The sequence below is a fragment of the Eurosta solidaginis genome, chromosome 4, assembly GCF_040869045.1.
Source record: "Eurosta solidaginis isolate ZX-2024a chromosome 4, ASM4086904v1, whole genome shotgun sequence".
Lineage (NCBI taxonomy): Eukaryota > Metazoa > Arthropoda > Insecta > Diptera > Tephritidae > Eurosta > Eurosta solidaginis.
Genome location: NC_090322.1, coordinates 267,452,508 through 267,473,041, shown reverse-complemented (window position 1 = coordinate 267,473,041; position 20,534 = coordinate 267,452,508). Strand labels below are relative to the sequence as shown.

At 36.9% G+C, this 20,534-nt stretch overlaps 1 protein-coding gene across 1 annotated transcript; it reads right to left on the bottom strand.

Annotated features, from left to right (window-relative positions):
* Positions 1-1,287: 1,287 nt before the first annotated feature.
* LOC137251430 (uncharacterized) lies at positions 1,288-7,093 on the bottom strand. The gene is made up of 3 exons (XM_067785999.1): positions 6,960-7,093; positions 2,779-2,948; positions 1,288-2,705 (listed from the first exon to the last, which is right to left on the bottom strand). Exons 1-3 carry the CDS (start codon positions 7,003-7,005, stop codon positions 1,572-1,574), a joined length of 1,350 nt encoding a protein of 449 aa, XP_067642100.1. The 5' UTR covers positions 7,006-7,093; the 3' UTR covers positions 1,288-1,571.
* Positions 7,094-20,534: the final 13,441 nt, after the last annotated feature.

Here is a 20,534-nt window from a genome sequence, read left to right as displayed (position 1 = left end):
TGAAATGGCGGACGACGCGATACATGTGTACACAGATGGTTCCGAGGTAGGGGAAGGAGTAGTGTCTGCAATATACTGTGCTGATCCGGAAATAAACAGATTCTACAGGCTGCCGGTATACTGTAGCGTTTTCCATGCGGAAATATTAGGCGTAACCAAAGCAGTAGAAACACTGGAATAGAATAGCTTAAGCTGCAACCGTGTTAACTTTTATATTGACAATCAAGCAGCAATTAAGGCTCGCAAAACATAGCATCTAAATGCGTGTTAGAGCGGAAGCAGTCTCTGGAGAGAATTGGGACAGGGAGAAGCATACATCTATATTGGGTCCCAGGGCATATGGGATTAGATGGGAATGAAAAAGCGGATGAACTAGCTAAAAAGGGCACATCCCTTGAAGCTTGCTCCGTAGACGTCCCAATTAGACTGGTCGAGAATAAGCGAAGGCGAGAGATGCACATGATCGACCAAGCGGGAAAGGCGTGGGTTCAAGCGCGGGACTGTAAAGTGTCGAAGATTATATGTAGGTCTTACCACCTTAGACTAACAAAGTTGCTTCTATTATTATAAAGAGACGACTGTAGACTGATGACGGGTATTCTGGCTGGACACTTCCTTCTGGCGTTACATGCTTTTAAATTAGGCTTGGTCAGTGATAGCAGATGTAGGAAGTGCGGGTTGGAGGAGGAAACGATCGAGCATGTTCTGTGCTCGTGCCCTGCGCTTGCCAGGCTAAGGCTCTAGCTATTAGGAGTGATACAGCAGTCACATCTAGAAGCAGCATATGGCTTAAGTCCTAGGAAGCTTCTAGTATTTTCCGAGAGGACGGAGGTTTTTTATAACATAGGTCCTGGTTTTTGAGAGGGGTTTTCAGTATATTCGTTAAAATAAACTTCTGGTAACACTACGGACTCATTCAGTATATGCGAGGTCCTGATGGACCGGCAAGTTCAACCTAACTTACCCGGCTTTGGCTATAAGCTATGCCATACGTAAAGCAATTTTTTCCATATATTTTACGGGCTCGCAACGAGTCTGGGTCAAGAGTCAGTTTCGATTCGCTAGTAAAAGTATTGTATAAATTACACCGAAATGACTCTGGCTGACACGTAAAAATCAAAACTAGTTTGATATTGATAGCAGCGAGTGAATGCGTATGCAGATGACTCGCGAGTCACACGCATCGTATGTCGACCCAATAAAAATGTCCCAAAAGAAAAAATCTGTCTTTTGCCTAAACAAAATTATCTCAATATTAATACAGCTTAAAACAATTGATTTCGCAGAAAACATATTTTTATTTAAGATCTAGTTATTTACATGATATCTTAAAACTTGGCAAAAATAATAAAGCTTTAATAAAAATTAGCTTTATAGTACGTATTTGGGTGGACCAACTTAAAGTTAACAATATTGTTACATAGTTTTTGAAATAAACATATGTTTCTAGATACACTTTTCTAGAAACAAAAGTACATCATTTTGTTTATACAGATATTATCGAACAAAGTTTAACCCTTAATAGGTATGAATTCTTCTATTTACATGTATATGACATTCCAGATATTCCTCTACCAAGAACGGAGATGCATCCATACACGAAAACGATCCTGAGCCTCCGTTAGTGTTGTCAGTTTTGTTTCAGGTATCGTTATTAGAAACAGCACAAAGCAGCAAAATATATAGGCGCAATTGAATATGTTAAACGAGGTAAGTGCCTGCGTATTATATCTAAATATAAATATTGATATGATTTGTACAGCATTCTCTAGACAAACGCATATAGCAATGAAATATGGTTTCACCAGCATCGGGAAAGCTTCACTCAAATAAATGGTGCTTGTGGGCGCATATAAACCAGCGAAAAATTGCATAAGAACCAAAAGTGTGCAGGCGACGCTCAAATCGTAGGTTGCCGTATATACTATATTAGTGTCAAACAAAACAGTTATGCCAATACCAATGCCACTCATTACCAGCAGTCCAACTAAACCTATGATCTTACGTCCAATTGGATCAGACATTGTCATGCCGCCAAAAACACCCAATATGCGGAATAGTAGTGCTATAGTAATGGGCCATTGAAAACCCGTGGTAACACCATATCTCGATGCAGTCCTCAGTTCAATGTTGTAGAGAATTGAAAATGTGAATGCCAGGACAAGGCGATAAAGTACTAGTCGGAGTAGTGGTCCCAAACCATGAACCAAGCTGCCGCTTAGACCCAAAAACTCATTCTTAAATACATAATTTTTATGTTCCTCTAATAACTCTTTTTTCTCATCTGACAGTACAGAGGGTAATTTAAGTCTTGTCAGTACATCTAATGCTGCTGAAGTGTTATCTTGACGTATATAAAAAATAGGTGATTCAATTACAAGGATAGCGCAGCCGAGCGCAATTAGACCAAAGCACAAGCAAAATATGCCATGAGCGCATGTTGCCGAAATTCCAATAGCCCCATTCCAAAGATCGATGTAAGTTGCTTGTAGAAAAATGCCTACGGCAATGCAGAATTGCTCGAGTCCCAAGGCATAGCCACGTTTCTTTGTTACAATAGTTTCGCTGCAGTGTACAATAAATGGAACTATGATGAGACCACTACCAATACCATTTAGATAACGTGCTGCGATTACCAGATTTAATTCGTACGGCCAAACGATATTAAAGATTCCTGCCATAATTACCAAAGCACAGCTGAGTAACTAATGAAAATATATATTTTTTATTTATTTATTTTTTTTTTTTATTTGGTTAAAATATTTATTTTTTACTTACTACAAAATGCCTCTTCAAGATATATTTCATTAATACTGCGGAGCAAAGACTACCAACAATTACGCCGATAAACCATGAAAAGCGAAAATGTAGGGGAACCAAATACTCGTAATAGTTATAGCCCATGCCATAAGCCAAATTCATGCCCATTGCTAGGAAAATGAATGCATCTACATTTGTTGGAGGAAGTGGTAAATTTTGTTAATAATAATCGAAATTTTGAAAAAATTATTCTCCTGGGGGGTTGGGAGGGAAAGGGTAGAAGATAGAAAGCAAAAAAGAGCTCCCCTGTTTCTGATAAAAAAGGTTAGCTTAGAACTAAAAAAAAAAGAAAAAACAACAACTACAAAAAATTATCAAAAATTTTAATAAAAAAGTGTTTTGCACTTAGTATAATTTTGTGAATTAGGTTTTTACATTAAAATTGTTTTTTGGCTCACAAAAAAATTGGATAGACCATTTTGCAGATATCTCAATTAAACTTGGTATGGGTAGCCTCGGACCCCTATAGCGTACATCTCCCTTGAAGCGATTGCTCGAATACACGCCATTATTCTATGCTGGTAACTTACTTAATAATTTTACCAGTAATATAGGTGGTAACGTCTTACTACCACGCAAAATTGCACATGTTTCCTAAATATTTGTTTGAGTAAAATTATAATATTAACTTTTTTATTACTTTTTAACACAAAATTTAGTTCGGATTTTCTTTTTATTCCCAATTGCGCATCTTTGTTTGTTTTGGCGGTATAACCGTTTTGGCAAGAATAGCGGTTACAGAAACTGGCAACGATTTTCGGTTACATAATCCTCCGATAACAAATTTATCGGAAAGGTTCGGAATAAGGCCGATAGTGAGATTTTAAGCATTCGCTAATTTACACAAGCAAAATCAATCACATCCATGCACTAAAATCATTCACATCCATACAGAGGCAGTATGTTATTCTCGGTAAACGTTGTTATTCAAGTCAAAAAGGGGCATACGAAATGTTTGTCCTTTTTCGGTTACCCACCTGACAGGAAGTCTCTCTTTTTAACAGCGACAAGGGGAGAAAATCCCAACCAAATCGGTTAGGTTTCGGATGAGCAAAGTCCTCTCTGGGCTTCTACATCATCAATTACGAAATAAGTATGTGTACAGTAGCACAGGTCTTATTTCAAATTAAAAAGTTATTTATGTAAAAAAAAAACGGTTATTTAGTTTTTTAATGTAAATTTTGGATGGATCCATGAGACCCAGACCAACGTTCATAAATATGACAAAGGAATCATAAATGTAAATTAGGACTTTCGTAATAAAATTAAATTTGCGAAGGAAAACACAGGTTCACTTGCTTCTCCGACTCAAGGTATTTATTTAAGCGAACTCATAATGATTAACATTAATTAAATTTTGAAAAATTTGTTTCATCATACAAATAACGTATATTGACTCACCACCGCAGATCTGATAAAGTATCTAATAATAAATTATAGATATTAAGAAACGCCATTAAGTGTGCAAAACAAAGCACTTCATAACCAACACCGAAAGCCATTCTCGGTTTTAAAAAAAGTTTTGAAGTGATTTTGATGATAATTCCTTAGCGACAAGAAAAGTGGATCTACGATAGGATAAGCAAAAAAATACTCCCTTTAGAGTCCAGACTGGGTCTGTCAGCATATGAAATAAAAAAGTTGCATATGACCGGCCATAAGGTTTGAGTTTATATTGAGAGGTTCTCGGAAAATTTTTTGGTTTTTTTTTTTTATATTGCGGCGAAACTGCTTTTTTGATTGCAACTTAGTTATTTGATATCAAATTTTTAGAATTGACTAGAAGACCCGGCAGACGTTGCCCTACCCTAAATTTGGCCTATCTGCATACATTTTAATAAGCTTTTTCCGTCTGACTCTGCCCCTAATCCTTTCATTCACTCCTCCCTCCGTCTTTTTCGCTTCATCTATCTCCATCTTCGTCTCATTCTATCTCTTTCTCAATCTTCTTCTTCTTCTCCTTCTCTCTTTTCTCTTCTCTCAATTCCTTCTCATTCTTCTGCATCCCTTATTTCCTGTCCCAGAGGGTGGTATGTATTTTATTCCAGTCCCAGTCCCAGTCCCACTCCGAGTCAGTTTAATATATATATATTTTTATTTTTCACACTTCACTATAATATTAAAACTAAATGCAGATATTCGGTGCTTTTGAAATTCGGCTTAAAAATTGCACATAGAAAAACTGAAGACTCTCCTGAATTAAAAAAAAATGTCTTAGTACCTCAAACCGCGGGCCCCCTCAGAAACCCCGAGTCCCCCCCTCGCTGGCCCTGGTGATGTGCTATATATATATACGTAACATTTTATTATTACGTACAAACAAATAAAAAAATTGCAATACAATAATATTGCGACTATAAACTGAGATATAACCTATCCTATATTTCAAGTTACATCAAACTACACACGGGGTGCAAAACAAATTCAAAATCGGTTTAGTAGTTTACGAGTCCATTGGCCTCAAACCTGTGACACGTGTTTTTTATATGTTAAGATATAATATTATTTTGGAATTGTAGACTTCAATCATTCCATCTAATGTCCTTTTTGTGCTCTACGATCGTTTTCTTTTTGACAAAACAGCCATTTCGAAGCTCGAAAGGGTGTTAGAATGAAGTATAGGACTTAATAAGTTCTTAAATAACGTCATATCAATTTTATATAGAAACAAGTAAGAAAGTCTAAGTTCGGGTGAAACCGAACATTACATACCCAGCTGTACACTTTAAATGCTGTTGTTGTTTGTTTTGTGTGCTTAATAGTGTTACAAGTCTGCGAAATAATACATGTAGACATGGTTCTATTCTGAACTAATTTTTCTTCGAGTTATGGCTCCCGAAACATAGACAATTGCTTAGTCATAAAAGGGGCGGGGCCACACCCATTTTTTAAATTTGAAGTTTTTCCTATTTATTGTTATAAATACACTTGGAAATGAAATACCATTGATATGAAGCTCGTTTTGGCAAAAATATAGCTTATTGTATTTGTCCACGACCCTTTTAAAAATCTTTTATATAAAAGTTGGCGTGATCCTTAACCGATTTCGTTAATTATTCTTCAAAGCATTCTTTATAGTAAAGGCAACCTCTCTGCCAAATTTTGTTATGATAAGTGTAACGATTTTATCACAAGTGGGCGGTGCCACGCCCATTTAAAATGTTTTTTTTTTTTAATTTTATCAAGAGTGTCAACTTCAGTCCATCAAAGTTATAATATCCTGTGTTTAAGTAAAGCTGGGTATAATAATGAACAAATTTTCCACATTATGCGAATAAATTTCAATAACATTTTCTAAATATTTCTCTAAACTGTATAATTTCGCGGGTTCACCGCTTCAAATTTTTCAGCTCTTAAATGGATACGCTCATTTTATTCTTGCTCTGCCGAAAAAAAAAAAACATTTGCAGTCGAGAAGCCATGATGTCATGCGGCAATGTTGCTTTTGCGGCCGAAGAGTCTCTAGTTTGCCCTGTTATGGCACGAATTCGCACTGACACGTCGATGTCAAAATTTGCATTTGTCGCTACTTTTCCAGTTTAAAGAGCATATTTGCCCTAATTTTACATGTAAAATGCTAAAGAAGGTTGCGAACAGTCTTTCCAGAATAATATGGATGACTTTAATAACCTTATTAATGAAAACAGCAAGAATTTAGTTAATTTTAGCAATTATTAAATTCCCTTTTTTGTTTCCCATTTTCTCAAAGATGTAAGCGACAACACTTTTGATAGCCGAAAACTTTGCCAGCCCTTCGTATTCGATTGTATTCGCCATTCGTGTACGTAAATTTGTATCTATAAATACATATATGTTTTTGAACATACATACATACATATATCTTCAATGGCAGCTGACACATGTTCATATATTTAAAATATAATTAATATATATTTCAAATTAAATTAAAGTTTAATTATTAAACACAACTTCGGACATATTTACAAGGATGGAAAAAAAAACATCCCGAGACCCTCATCATAAGCTTAAAATTTATTTTGCATATTTTTTTTCTATATCACAGCGGCCGCCATTCCGACTATTTAAGCTTTTCGAAAACTGGCACATTTCGCGCGTCAGCTTTTACATCGTACTCACACCAACCGTTCGTAATAGAGTTGATTACTTTTATAATATACCTGGAATGACGGCTAAAGTTTGCCGGCGATATTCCCAAACTGTCATGTTTAATTCAAAATTGAACTAATCGAACTATGTATGAATTTCCGTAATTCAAATAGCGCAACACGTGTCTTATTGTGTGTTGGTAATGCCAAACTGAATGGGAAATATGAAGTAGAAGCCTATCGAATGTTTAAGGCAGTGGCCGGCGCGCCATAGCCCAATTGAGCCAGATTTGCTTCACACATATTCTTACTCTCTACGCCAGTCGTTAGCGAGACGTCAACGAATAAACGCTGCGTACTGCTATCGCAAAATGTTAAGGTACCCTGTGAGATATTTCCAGCCCTATTCTAAATATTCCCTCGGAATTTTGTTCTCGCGGATTTTTTTGTTCCCGCGGAAAATTTCCTCCAATTCTTTTCTCCTAGGGAGAACAATAATTGGGGAATAGGAATTTCGAATTTTCGAAGTCAGCTGTTTTGGCATTTCTTATTTTGTTTTAAAAGTTTAATTATTGTTGCGAATTCGTTTAAAATTAAGAAATAAAGTATAAACAATGCACAGTATTGCATTTCATATGGTATTCACTGAAATTAGTAATGAATTGGTGCCACAGCAACATCAACATAGGAGCATAAGAAGAAGAAGAAGACGGCGGGATTACACAAATTCGCTGGAGTGCCTGCTTCCATTCATCAAAGAAATTTTTTGCGGCCAAGTCGAGTTGAATTCGTCTTTTGTCAATAGCCAAATTATTTTTAAGCCTTCTTAAAAAAGCCTTGCGTATTTACTGGATGGCTGCATTAAATATACCAAGAGCTCTTCCGGTGCTTATGATATACTCTTCGACTTAACATAAAGAATATTGTGGTAGAATGTACATATTTTAGCACAAATTTGAACAAATAAGTGTCCTTAATTAAGAGTACCAATTTACTTTAATTATAATCTTTATATTCATAATAATATTTATTTTTCTCCAATAACCAGTTTTCGTTTTTCAAACATTGCCCAGAATAAGAGGAAACGGAGAAGTGGAAAAAATCACAAGAATACGAGGAATGGGATAAGGGAAAAAACTCGCAAGGAATTTTTGTTTAGAATTGGGCTGTTTACGATAGGATAACGCAACTGAGGGTAACGCCCTTACCATAGTAGCTCATCTTTGGGTATGTTATATTCAAACTTTTTAATACAATATGAGTTTTTTAATTGTTTTAACAAAAGTTATAACAATTTCATTCTGGACTCATTTTTTTTGCGCCAAAAAATTTAACTTCTGCACTGCAAAAAATTACTATAGAATATTAAAAAAAAAAACCTTTCGAAATAGTAAAATAACTGACATGAATGTATCTTTATGTTTTGGTTTTTAAATCAGCTACATATTTTTTAAACATTTTGTATTTCCCCGGTTGCGGCAAATGTATTAGTCACGGAAATATGATTTTTTAACCGATCTATCGCCTCTATTTTTGCGATATTTAAGGGGCTTGAAAATATTTCAAACTAATTTTGGTATAATGCATCATCTGCATGTTATAATTTTAACTTTCGTTTCCTGCTGGGCTGCTCATACTCTCGTTCTCACTAATACACTTACATTTAAATTTTTGCCGACCACTGGTTTAAGACAATAAGCTTTATCAGCAGTTAGACTCTTTTTTGGTTACTGATAAAATTGTGTTGGTCGATAACGCACCAAATTATATATGTCTGCCTGTGCAAATAAACAATTATTCAATTATTGTAGTATTTATGCTTATAAGTACCCTGTGGGGAAAATCTTTAGTTCAAACCTGGTGCGCTTCTGGTACACTTGAAACCCCTACTTAATATGGCGATGCCCTAGGCGGTGGAAATTGTCCCCGCTGCCATTACCTTTTCGGTAGTTCCGCCCTAGATACAAATTTGAACTTTAGAGATAGTTGGTTCATTGGTACATTTTCGATAACTAGTTCCGAAATAGTGTAAACATTTACAGATGAGATCCATTTCTTTTGCTGGTACTGTATTTTAACTGGTAAATTCCTGCATTGCCAGCCCTCGACCGCTCTTTAAAAGAATACCCCGCCTTGAAACCCTTTCATAAGTGTAAGGAAATAAGGATTTCGGATTCCCCAACATTGACCTTTAAAGGACTTAGGCATATTTACTACGAGTTGACTCAAACATAAGTTGCTTGTCATTGCCTTAATGTACTCTGTTGAATCTATGGCGATAAAATTCCTATGGTGGAACCCTTTTCCTGCCCATTTACTTACCTATATGCTATGAAGTTTACGTAAGGCTTTAAAGTGTAGGGAAAGAAGGCTTACTCATAGTCGAAGCTCCTTTAAGTTAGAAGGCGTTTGTTTAAAAAAAAAAAAAAATAAATGTAAGGCGTGATAGCCTCCGAAGAGATTTTAGGCCGAGATTCTCTTCTAATTTGCGTCGTTCTCTCTTTTAATTTTTGCTACAAACTGGCGCGATGGGACCTAATCTTGTTTTATGCCAACTACGAATGGCATTTGCAAGGCAGATGAGTTTTCATTGAGAGATTTTCATAGCAGACATACACTCGAAGTGCTTGCCAAACACTGCCGAGGGGCGACCCCGATTGGAAAAATTTTCTTCTAATTGAAAAAAAAATTGTTTCTAAAATTTTCATGTTGCTTTGCCCGGGGCGCAAACCTAGGATCTTCGGTGTGGTTGGCGGAGACGCTACTATCACACCACGGCGAAGCCGTTTGTTTGCAAATAGCCTATTTATCAAGTAAACATTTGAGCTAGAGAAAATCTATTTATTATCCAACTAGTACCTTTTTAGTACTTTAGGTCTAGTTCTGAACCAGAAATTTGTATCACTATTTACTGACTTCCCTGCAGCGTAAATACTTAAACTGAGAACTAAGGTTTTATCGTTATTTTATTTAGAATAAGAAATATACATGCTCGTCATAAAGGCCAGGGAGTTTTCTATGACTAATTTCATTTTGTCGAAATCACATATGTCGGTCATTCTTTTAAAAACCATATTGATTTTTGGAAAAATGAACTATGCCCGATAGGGCAATATTTTTTATTTTTGTTTGTTTTCCTTTACTGCCACCGCCAAAGGGGTTGAAGAAGCCATCAAACTTGTTATACCATCTAAAGCTGTAGAACCGGACGGAATTGTCATATCGATGCTTAAAAAATTTTGGCTATTTGGGATTTAAATACCTGGCGCTTGTCATCAACCACTCTCTGTCCTCTACACCGGAAGCCACCTAACGTGGGAGAATCTTATCGTTCGGTGTCTCTGCTTTCACTAGTATCCAATACACTTGAAGCCATTCTACTCCCCTATTTCACCGCAAAATTGCGTCTTGCCAATCATCAGCATGGCTTTTGAAAACTACATAGCACAACCACCACGCTAAACGCTATCAATACACAGATAAATTGCGGATTGAATATAAACATCACCAGAGAACAACAAAGCTCTAGATTTAGTAAAAGCTTTTGACAGGCTCAATCACAACACGACTCTGCATGACTTGGAAGATCTACCGTTCTTCCTAGTTTCAAAAGTTGGACCACAAGTTATCTGTGTGATCGGCTAGCACTCTTTCGTTCAACTTTTACATATCGAAGCTCCCTCATCTACCCTTATGGGCTGCCATTGTTTCCCCCATTACTGCACAATAATGGCATCAAGTCCTTGCCTTCCCATACTGTAAAATTAACTACTTGCTCCCAGTTTTTATAGCTCGCGTAATTTGACAGTATCACTGACCAAGTTTTCGGCGACCTTATTCACGAGGTGAGCGGGGCAAATGTAGGCGTCCAATATTGCCTACCGACTGTCCGGCACGCACAACTATTTGCTGTCACAGTCTAAAGGTTTAAGGTTAAATATACCTTCCCATCGTTCAATGAGTTTTTTTTCATCACTCTAAATGGGCTTCTTTCAAAATTTATCCGCCAAAAAGTGTATGTAAAATTTTATTGCACAGAAGCTCCTTTGAAAATCCGAAATCCTCATATATTTGTTCATCTGTATACGGCCGCCGTGGTGTGGTGGTATCATGCTCCACCTACCATATCAAAAATTTTGGGTTCAAGTCGCAGGCTAAACAACATCAAATTTAGAAAAAAAGTGCTACCAAGCGAGGTCGCACCTCGACAATGGTTTGGCTCTCTACGCTACCGACTGTCTTACACCCAAAAAGACTGGGTGTGACTTTCGATCAGGATTGATGAGGCCTCGCCTCCCAGGAACTTAAGAAGCAGTAACCGCAAGTATTTTGAGAAAATACGACACCTGAGATCCCAGACGTATGTAGGAGAAGCCAGGAATTACTCGGCGAGTCTCGTTCTTAAAGTTAATTACCCTGAATCGCAGACGAGTAAAGCTATCTGCCTAGGGAGTGTCGCACGTCTAGCTCAACTCTGATCTGGATACTTTAACGGGTTAAACTCTTACCTAGCAAGAATCAAGCCCGACATACATAATGTATGTCCTGCTTTCAACGTGTCCCTACATGACACCAACCATCTTTTCAATTCCAATGTGAAACCAACGCCTCGAACATGCCTTTCTCGTTATTTCACGGCTGTTGAAACTGCAAGTTTCCTTGCACTTCAGTTAATGACAATTTGTGAGTTGTCTGACCTGTTGGATGGGGCGAAGCACTGCTAAAGCAACACCAACTCTGTATTATGTGAAAATCTGTGAAAATCTTCTAAGTGAAAATACACCTGCCTTGCAGCACGACGCAAACTGGAAGAGAAGCTCGGCCGAGATTTGGGAGGAAGAAATTCGCGTCAAGTATTTTTTTTGTACAAGCATTTTCCAGAACCCTTTTAAAAATGTGTTTTGTTTTTTCTTGTTATCAGGTTTTTTGTCTAATTTGTTGAGTTTCAAAAATGTATGAATTTATGTATGAATGAACACAATAATGCTTTTAACCTTTAACCGGGGATGATTACATAGTTTGGTTGTTTGGTATTTTTGTAATGTAAAGTTTAAATAATAATAATTGCCGCTTATCTCATTGAATTTAAACACATTTTCTGATTTTATGGCTGCTTTCGCTTTTCAAGCGCTTTTAAAGGCAAAACAAGTCGTTTAAATCATTACGGGCTTCTTCCAACTGTGTAAGAATCGTAAAAATATCATATTTTATGAATTCACTTTAAAGCGATTAATGCATCCAACGTTTATACGAACATAAGTAGAAGATATAAACATGCAAACACAAATACTAACTCAAATAATTTTTTTTATAAAAACGCCAAACTGGCTTTAACTTTAAAGACTTTTGTGCCAAAATATAAATAGAGCTATTAAAAGGCTTAAATTTGAGCATAACCTGGGTAGATATGAATATTTGGATCATTCCCCAGTTGCAGACTTGTTTAGTTGTTTCATGTCAAGAACGAGACTTAACTTGATTTTATGGGCGGAAGTTGTGATTAATGAGCTGAAGTGAATATGCTGATAGAGATTTATTTGGGAATTTTGAAGATAAAGAACGAAGAAGAAGAGTTATGTGCATATATATTAACCTGGGTCGATTTGTATGGACGAAAGTTAACCGATATCGCGCCATCGATTTTTCGATAGGATTTGGGCTCAGGAAAAGAAAGTTCCACTACGCATACACAAAAAAATAATTTTCGAGCCTGCAAAAAAAAATGACGAAAGGGTAAATTTGTCGACCAAAACAATCCCCAAAACCCAAAAAATATTTTTTTTTGCTTCAAAAAACTGCTGTAAAAACGTTGGCGATAACAGTTTTTAGAAAAAAATATTTTTTGGGTTTTGGGGAGTGTTTTGGTCGAAAAATTTACCATTTCGTCATTTTTTTGCAGGCTCGAAAATTATTTTTTTGGGTATGCGTAGGGAATCTTTTTTCCTGAGCCCAAATCCTATCGAAAAATCAATGGCGCGATATCGGTTAATAAATCGACCCAATCTAATATATATATACTAAAATGTTACGTAAATTTTTAAATGCCTAACTTTATATTAGCATAAAATCAGACGAATTAGCACATGCTAGAAGCTGGGTGTCACCCAGAAAAAAAATGGTGTCAACGGTAATAAGTTATATGACATCAGGCGGCAGCCGCGCCTCTTCCATGTGTGATAGAACAATGCCCAAAAAGTTTGACATTCTTCTTTATCTTCTCATTTGTTATGCGCGGCTTTTTACTGCCAGTGTCGCTTCGCAATCTAATTTCATCACAGATCGTAATAAATCACGGCACCAGCTTTAAAGAGATCACCGTGACTAACTGACGGTGATTGCATTTGCGTTTCGTTGCAATCACGCTTACCAATAATTATAATTGGAATATACCAAATTACAGATTCCGTCATTGGAACAATTAGTTGTGACAATATGAACCAACAAACGTGCGACTGTGCTGTTTATTGCTCCTTAGTAGCAGCATACATCAGATATTCATTGACTCACACTGCCGTAGTTACTGGTTCTACTGTGGCGAATGATTGTGATTGCGATTGCTAGTAACAGTTATTGAGAACTGTGATTGAGATCTTATTAAATAAGTAAACGTAAAGCGCGTTTACCTCCGAAGGGATTTTGGGCCGAGCGCCTCTTCCAATTTGCGTCGTGCCCCTTTTAATTTTTCCTACAAATTGACGAGACGGGAACTACATTTTTTATGCCGACAAAGAACGGCACCTGCAAGGCAAATGAGTTTTCACTGAGAAGGTTTTCATGGCAGAAAAACACCCGGGGGTGCTTGGCAAATCACTGCCAAGGGGCGACCCCGCATAGAAAAACTGTATTCTTATTGAAAAAACTTGTTTCTAAAATTTTGATGTGGATTTGTGCAAGGCGTCAAGCCAGAATCTTCGGTGTGGTAAGCGGAGCACAATACCACGACACCATGGCGGCTTGCTCTTTTTATACTCAGTTGAGCAGAGCTCACAGATTATATTAAGTTTGATTGGATAGCGGTTGGTTGTACATATATAAAGGAATCGAGATAGATATAGACTTCCATATATCAAAATAATCAGGACCGAAAAAAAATTTGATTGAGCCATGTCCGTCCGTCTGTCCGTCCGTCCGTCCGTTAACACGACAACTTGAGTAAATTTTGAGGTATCTTGATGAAATTTGGTATGTAGGTTCCTGAGCACTCATCTCAGATCGCTATTTAAAATGAACGATATCGGACTATAACCACGCCCACTTTTTCGATATCGAAAATTTCGAAAAACCGAAAAAGTGCGATAATTCATTACAAAAGACAGCTAAAGCGACGAAACTTGGTAGATGGGTTGAGTTTATGACGCAGAATAGAAAATTAGTAAAATTTTGGACAATGGGCGTGGCACCGCCCACTTTTAAAAGAAGGTAATTTAAAATTTTTTGCAAGCTGTAATTTGGCAGTCGTTGAAGATATCATGATGAAATTTGGTAGGAACGTTACCCCTATTGCTATATGTACGCTTAATAAAAATTAGCAAAATCGGAGAAGGACCACGCCCACTTTTAAAAGAAAAATTTTTTTAAAGTAAAATTTTAACAAAAAAGTAAATTATGTCAACATTCAACTCCAGTAATGATATGGTGCAACAAAATACAAAAATAAAAGAAAATTTCAAAATGGGTGTGGCTCCGCCCTTTTTCATTTAATTTGTCTAGGATACTTTTAACGCTATAAGACGAAAAAAATTAACCAATCCTTTTGAAATTTGGTAGGGGCATAGATTTTATGACGTTAACTGTTTTCTGTGAAAATGGGCGAAATCGGTTGATGCCACGCCCAGTTTTTATACACAGTCGTCCGTCTGTCCTTCCGCATTGCCGTTAACACGATAACTTGAGCAAAAATCGACATATCTTTAATGAACTTAGTTCACGTGCTTACTTGAACTCACTTTATCTTGGTATGAAAAATGAGCGAAATCCGACTATGACCACGCCCACTTTTTCGATATCGAAAATTACGAAAAATGAAAAAATGCCATAATTCTATACCAAATACGAAAAAAGGGATGAAACATGGTAAGGTAATTGGATTGTTTTATTGACGCGAAATATAACTTTAGAAAAAACTTTATAAAATGATTGTGACACCTACCATATTAAGTAGAAGAAAATGAAAAAGTTCTGCAGGGCGAAATAAAAAACCCTTAAAATCTTGGCAGGTATTACATATATAAATAAATTAGCGGTATCCAACAGATGATGTTCTGGGTCACCCTGGTCCACATTTTGGTCGATATCTGGTAAACGCCTTCACACCACTCCCTTTTAAAACTCTCATTAATACCTTTAATTTGATACCCATATCGTACAAACTCATTCTAGAGTCACCCCTGGTCCACCTTTATGGCGATATCTCGAAAAGGCGCCCACCTATAGAACTAAGCCCCACGCCCTTTTAAAATACTCATTAACACCTTTCATTTGATACCCATATCGTACAAACATATTCTAAAGTCACCTCTGGTCCACCTTTATGGCGATATCTCGAAAAGGCGAACACCTATAGAACGAAGGCCCACTCCCTTTTAGAAATACTCATTAACACCTTTCATTTGATACCCATATCGTACAAACAAAGTCTAGAGTCACCCCTGGTCCACCTTTATTGCGATACCTCGAAAAGGCGTCCACCTATAGAACTAAGGCCAACTCCCTTTTAAAATACTCATTAACTCCTTTCGTTTGATACCCATATTGCACAAACGAATTCTAGAGTCACCCTTGGTCCACCTTTATGGCGTTATCTCGAAAATGCGACCACCTATACAACAACCACCACTCCCTTTTAAAACCCTCATTAATACCTTTAATTTGATACCCATATCGTACAAACGCATTCTAGATTCAACCCTGATCCACCTTTATGGCTATATCCCTAAATGGCGTCCACCTATAGAACTATGGCCCACCCCCTCATAAAATACTCTTTTATGCCTTTCATTTGATACACATTCCAGGGTTTCCCTCGGTTCATTTTCCTACATGGTTATTTTCCCTTATGTTGTCATCGTAGCTCTCAACTGAGTATGTAATGTTCGGTTACACCCGAACTTAACCTTCCTTACTTGTTTTATTTGCCGTTGTTTCACAAAAATAGGCAAAGCTACTGTTCTCCTGTGCACTCATTAAAAAATTTCCACAACCAGCCACCAAACACTTGGCACATTCTGGAGAGCTTGAAACTGCAAGATAGATCCAAACGAAAGATACTTGTGACGCATTTCACATGATTTTTGTTGTAGTACCCGAGCTTTAGAGAGAATTTCTTCAGATAACCCTACGTTATGTTTGCAGGACTATCTGGATACGGTGGTTACATGGGCGGAGTCACGTAGACTGACAGTTAGCCCTGCTAACTTGGAACTTGGTCTTTTAACTAGAGGACATAAGATCTCCGCTTGCAGGACTTCCTCGATTTTTGGAGTACCTCTGCTACTTCCTAATAGGGTTAAATGTCTAAAAATTATTTTGCACATATATTCTAATCAATGTGGACTTTATCCCGTAGAGCACAGACTATTTTGTGGCGAAAACTACCCTTCTTGCAAGCAAATGGGACTCACTTAAGGTAATGGCCTACTTAACTGGTTGACAGATTGCGTCGTAGTTGGAAAGGGAGGTTGGCGGCGGGGTTTGATGTCAGGTATGTGATGTATACTGCTCGATCACTGTAGTGAATTCAGCGATTAAAGATGTTGTGGTGAAGTGTTATCAAGTGATACTGCTTATACAATTTTTCATATACTACGAGAGCCAATTGGTTATTAAAGACCTAAGTCCAACTGCGATACGATCGTGTGTGATGTAGGAGTACGTGACGTCTTCTGCGCTTGAATTAAACTTTTTTAAGGATCATCTGGTTCCTAGATACACTTGAGTTTAACTGGACTCGTTGTCTGTAGGGATCTTAGCTGGACATATATGACCTGCTTCTGCAGAGTTGAGTCGACGAAAAAGCCGTTGGGCGAAAACTACTATTTGCTAGAATTGGACGGCAGACGGTCTGCTGTAGTTATTGGTCTCACCAAGGCTCAAGTATCAATTATGATTGGGTTTCTCACTCTGGGCTCACTGCTGGAAAAAATGTATGAGGTACGTCATGATATACAAAAACTGTCCTTGTTGCCTGGAGGTTGATGAGGTGAAGTTATAGAGTTTTGTCATTAAATCATTAATGTTTTTCCATCCAGCTTTAACAAAAATAGGCGAAAGTATTTTGGTCTCGGCTCAATTGGATCTCCGTAGGATTTATCCACGGTCAAATACTATTTTATTTAAAAACATATAGAACCACACTTATTTAGGTAGCCAAAGCTTGCGTAACCGTTGTGTCATGCCTTATTATCGAGCTTCTCCTACATTTGGTAGCTATCACTTAACGTAACGTAGCATTTGCTTAAGTTTTGAAGACTTCTTATATTCCTTTTCCGCTTTGATACGGGACTAGGACATAAAGTTGCTAACCCGAAAAATGCTGTTAGGTTAGAATGGTATGCATTGTGATCAACTGACCCTTGAAAATTTGCCTATAACATTTATATTAAAGGCTTTCTCTAATAAAGTCATGAAATAAGTTTTAGTGATGTAAGGCATACATTTTTTGATGGGTATGTATGCATCAGTGCACACTCCCCAAAAATGTTAATGACCTACTTTGATTCGTACCTAACTTGAATTTAACTAAGTTAAATTAGGCTAATAAAAGTTTGGGTTGGAATAAGTTTGTGTTGGTATTTCATTAATTGCATTGAAATTAAAGGTAAACGTATTTTTCGTGATCGTGGAAGATCAGCGAATGTGATGGTTAGCTCAGAGTATCTAACAAATTAGTCTCGTTTTCTCCACAGTTACTCTCTCGGAGTTTCCCTAAATTCGTTACAATATGTTTAGTCTTATGTGCGCACGTGTACTTCTACTCGCTAGATATTTATAGTTTTGCTCTTTGATTTTTTTGATGCTGCCTTTTGGCGCCCATTCTATCTTATTAGCCGCTAATTTAACAAAACCGCACCTTAACTTGTTAGCACCATCACGACATCATAACTACAGTTTTTTGATATTTTTATGCGTATACCTTCTATCTACTAATCACAAAAATAATTCAACAAACAACTGTTAAGTAGTTTAACCTTAAATCTTAACAAGTAGTACAAGAGAAGCATTTAATAAAAAAAACATATACATACATATATACTAAAACTAAATATTTCAGAAATTCCCCAAATATGCTTGATGAGAAAAACCATAACTCTATAAAATATTTTATGTGCTTTTTACAACAAAATGTAATACTCATATCTTCTTTTTTTAGCGCAACTAAAAACAGAGGCAAATAAAACAAGTAAGGAAGGCTAAGTTCGGTTGTAACCGAACATTACATACTCAGCTGAGAGCTTTGGAGACAAAATAAGGGAAAATCACCATTTGGGAAAATTAACCTAGGGTAACCCTGGAATGTGTTTGTGTGACATGGGTATCAAATGGAAGGTATTAAAGAGCATTTTAAAAGGGAACGCCATAGTTCTATAGGTGGACGCCATTTCGGGATATCGCCATAAAGGTGGACCAGGGGTGACTATAGGATGTGTTTGTACGATATGGGTATAAAATGAAAGGTGGTAATGAGTGTTTTAAAAGGGAGTGATCCTTAGTTCTATAGGTGGACGCCTTTTCGAGATATCGATTTAAAGGTGGACCGGGGGTGACTCTAGAATGTGTTTGTAAGATATGGGAATTAAATGAAAGGTGTTAATGAGTATTTTAAAAGGGAGTGGGCCTTATTTCTATAGGTTGACGCCTTTTCGAGATATCGCAATAAAGGTGGACCCGGGTGCCTCTAGAATGTGTTTGTAAGATATGGGAATCAAATGAAAGGTGTTAATGAGTATTTTAAAAGGGTGTGGGCCTTAGTTCTATAGCCTTTTCGCCTTTTCGAGATATTGACGTAAAAGTAGACCAGGGGTGACTCTAGAAGGTGTTAATGAGTATTTTAAAAGGGAGTGGGCCTTAGTTCTATAGGTGGACGCCATTCGGCCATTTTTTATACCGAGATAAGGTGAGTTCAGATAAGTACGCGAACTAGGTTTAGTAAAGATATATCGATTTTTGCTCAAGTTATCGTGTTAACGGCCGAGCGGAAGGACAGACGGTCGACTGTGTATAAAAACAGGGCGTGGCTTCAACCGATTTCGCCCATTTTCACAGAAAGCAGTTATCGTCATAAAATCTATGCCCCTACCAAATTTCACATGGATTGGTAAATTTTTGTTCGACTTATGGCATTAAAAGTATTCTAGACAAATTAAATGAAAAAGGACGGAGCCACGCCCTTTTTTAAATTTTATTTTATTTTTGTATTTTGTCGCACCATGTCATTACTGGAGTTGAATGTTGACATAATGTACTTATATACTGTAAAGATATTAAATTTTTTGTTAAAATTTGACTTTTAAATTTTTTTTTTTTAAAAAGTGGGCGTGTTCGTAATCCGATTTTGGTAATTTTTATTTAGCACACAAATAGTAATAGGAGTAATGCGCCTGCCAAATTTCATTATGATATCTTCAACGACTGCCAAATTAAAGCTTGTTAAACTTTGAAATTACCTTCTTTTAAAAGTGGGCGATGCCACGCCCATTGTCCAAAATTTTACTAGTTTTCTATTCTGTGTTATAAGGTCAATCCACATACCAAGTTTTATCGCTTTAGCCGTCATTGGTAATGCATTATTGCACTTTTTCGGTTTTTCGAAATTTTCGACTTCGATTTTCGATTTCGAAAATTAATATACTCTATGAACTCTGCTCAGCTGAGTATAAAAATAGCAAGCATATCGCATCCTTAATAATTTTATTTCGAATATACATATATACATAGATACCGGTGTTCCAAACTTCAAGCGAATCTCGCCATTAATAACTTGTTTTCCAGTAGAATGGTTTCTGGTCCACTTCCTTATAAGGAAAAGCCTATTTTTAATTGCAATGTAAGCGTATCAACCTTTGCGACCTTTACGTCGGGATAAGCAAAGGAGAAGTCTTTGGTCCCTTAGTCGGAAAATTTAGCATCCGTGATATTATCCAAAGGCTATAATCATCATTTTTGGTTCCTCATTGCACCATAAAATGATGAAACAAAATACCTGGCTGTCCGCCGATCAAAAAGTACGAAACCGAGTTGATCATATCGTGTTTGATTGTTTCTGACCATCTCCTTGTGACAGCTCAGATTCGCGCAAGCTTCAGTCTCCTTTATGTCGATATTTTCATGCAAAATCTGAGAGCCCTCCATCAAAACTTGATTGGACATTATCAGTGCAACTTCAGTCTTGGTAAGTCCACTATCGACCATAGTTTCACTAAACCTCAAATCTCAAAGAAGACCCAGGACAAAATAATAGACACATCCTCTCCACGATACGATTTTGAAATTAAGTTTTCAGTTTTACAGCTTTACAAAAAACTTCGCAAAACTTTCTTCCAACATCTAAACGTTTCAAGTTAATACTTCTCGCGTGGGTTGAGTAAATTTGTGTCAGTTTGTCCAAAAGATATGTTATAAGTTTTATCAAACACTCAACTGACAAATCGT